The following is a 2297-nucleotide window of genomic DNA, read 5'->3' on the forward strand; positions in this document are numbered from 1 at the left end:
CGGGCGCCAGATAAGCCAGCATCCCCCATTTTCATCACTTACAGCGCCCATCGTACAGGGCAAATGAAAAGTGTAACCGGGGTCAAAAAAGGGTGTTACATTTACTTAATTATGAATGTTGTTACATCAAGGCCTAAAATTAGGATGAGCACCAACGGTCAAATATGTTTTTCTACCAGCGCAGCGCCTCCCCAGATCTGGCGCCCTAGGCGAACATCTATAACGCCAGTGCTACGGGCCGGCCCTGCACCACCGTTACAGTGGAACTTCAGTGATTATGTGTTACAATGGCGTAAGCAACCAGAAAATGACACCAGTAATGACAAACAGATGAGAATGCTGCGTGGGGTCTGGGTGCCGTGTTGGCGGGACGTTGCGAGGCTCGCTGCTGCAAGGAGCGGCCAGTGTGAGCAGGCTTACTGGTGTGGTTTCCTGGTTGCTGCGTGGGGTCGGCGAGACAGCGAGACACAGCGAAACCCAGCCCGAGCACACACACCCGCAGGCTGGCTGTGAGTCTGTGTGTGTGCTCACACAGACTCACAGCCTCGCCGCGTCCCACCTTCTTAGGCTGAGAAATCCGCGGAGCTGCAGCTGCCTGAGAAAAGATTGAGTGTGTGTGTGTGTGTGTAACGGCTACGCGGACGTGACGTAACGGCTCCGCGGATTGGTCCATTGGTCCAAGTGACGTTGTTACGTCACTTGGTTCCCGGAAGAAACAAATGTAAAAAGAGAAATCTCCAACGAGGCGTTCTGGGGCAGCATAGACAGGTCTTTTCTGTGTTAGAGTTTTACTCGCTACAGGGTTTACTTTGAGGGTTTGTGACTCTGCAGACAGTTTACATGCAGACAAAGCTACATAACACACAAGGGGACGGGTAATAACCGGAAAAGCATGACTGAGTCCCCCTCTTTTTTTCCATGCTGCCTAGGAATCATACTTAATTCTAAAGCATTATTTTAGTCTAAAACATTGGTCTTCAACAAAGGACGTTACAAAAGAGATGCCGCCGAATTGTTGGTTTAATTTAAATTAAAACATGTCTGATAATGCACATAACCTCACGTTATCTCATGACCTAGCTTACCTCTGCTAATTTACTGTGAGGCACCTATATATAACGGCAAACTATAAGAACGCATTATTATTTAAGAGCTTTGCACTCTAAAAAAGTATGTTTACTTTAGGCTGGATAGATGTATTGTAGGCCCAGTTTAATATGGAACCCAATATATATATATATTGTAAAGGGGGCCCTGCCCTGTTTCTGCATCCTTCTACACAGATGTAGATGACCACTGACCTAATACTTTACATACCTTACATTGCCTTTAATATGGTGAAATCAGATAATCTGCAATAAATTGAAAGCAATAATCATTTTGCTCATACATACTGAGAAACTGAGTGAGCGAGGTGTCTATTACTGTTTCTGTCGTTTAATCATTATGGTCTGGAAAGTGACACACTCAATTTATGTACTATAGATATAGATGTGACTTCATACATAGTGACAATCTGTAATAAGCACTTGTGAGTAGGCATCAGTTTGGAAATTTCTATCGTTTAATCATTATGGTCTGGAACAAAAATCAGATATTTAAAAAAATAATTCAAGCTTTCATGACGGGCTAAGATTCTTGGCTGAAGAGGTCGTTTTCAAAACTATTAAAAATTGTATTTATTTGCAATATTTCTGTGCCATTTTTATTGGAGGTTAATGGAATGCATTTATATAGCGCCAGTCATTGTGACCCCTCAAAGCACTTATACATATTCAAGCATTCACCTACTCACAAATATTGTAAATGGCAGAGGCTGCAAGACCACTTTGAAATGTTGACTGCATGGGCTGGGGATTGAACCAGCGACCTTCCTATTGGTGGAAGACCACTCACCTCCTGAGCCCCAAATCCGCCAAACTTAGGTTACTTCTTAACATCTTTTTTTTTGCAGTGCTTGCTCTTAAACCCTGCTCCTAATGACTCGATCTGCTCTCCCATCACAGGCCCAGCAGCTGTAGATCTGCAGTAGAAGTCATCGTACCTTTGGCCACCACGGTGAGCTTCACATCCTTGCTGATGATGGTGTTGTACTCGTAGTGGTCGTAGAAGAGGATGCGATTGAAGAAGCACCGGTAGGTTCCCGAGTCGTTGAAGGTGACGTTGAGCAGGTATATAGACGCGTCTTGGATGTCGTTGCTCCTCTTACTTCCGTTCCAATCCACACGGTCCACGAAGTTCTCGCTTTCCACGGTGGCGCCGTCCTCATTGTAGCTGTAGATCTGCAAAGACATCAA

The 2297-nt window shown here is 44.8% G+C and overlaps 1 protein-coding gene across 1 annotated transcript in view; it reads left to right on the forward strand.

The window, feature by feature from the left end:
* The window catches only part of naxe (NAD(P)HX epimerase), an 8716-nt gene extending 6736 nt beyond the window's left edge, over positions 1 to 1980 (forward strand). The window contains exon 7 of the mRNA XM_010794302.1: positions 1955 to 1980. Within this exon, the coding sequence (XP_010792604.1) occupies positions 1955 to 1980 (26 nt within the window). The remainder of the gene's footprint in view (positions 1 to 1954) is intronic.
* The last annotated feature ends 317 nt before the right edge of the window (positions 1981 to 2297 follow it).

This window comes from Notothenia coriiceps, unplaced genomic scaffold, assembly GCF_000735185.1.
Source record: "Notothenia coriiceps isolate Sejong01 unplaced genomic scaffold, NC01 NC01_scaffold00037244, whole genome shotgun sequence".
Classification (NCBI taxonomy): domain Eukaryota; kingdom Metazoa; phylum Chordata; class Actinopteri; order Perciformes; family Nototheniidae; genus Notothenia; species Notothenia coriiceps.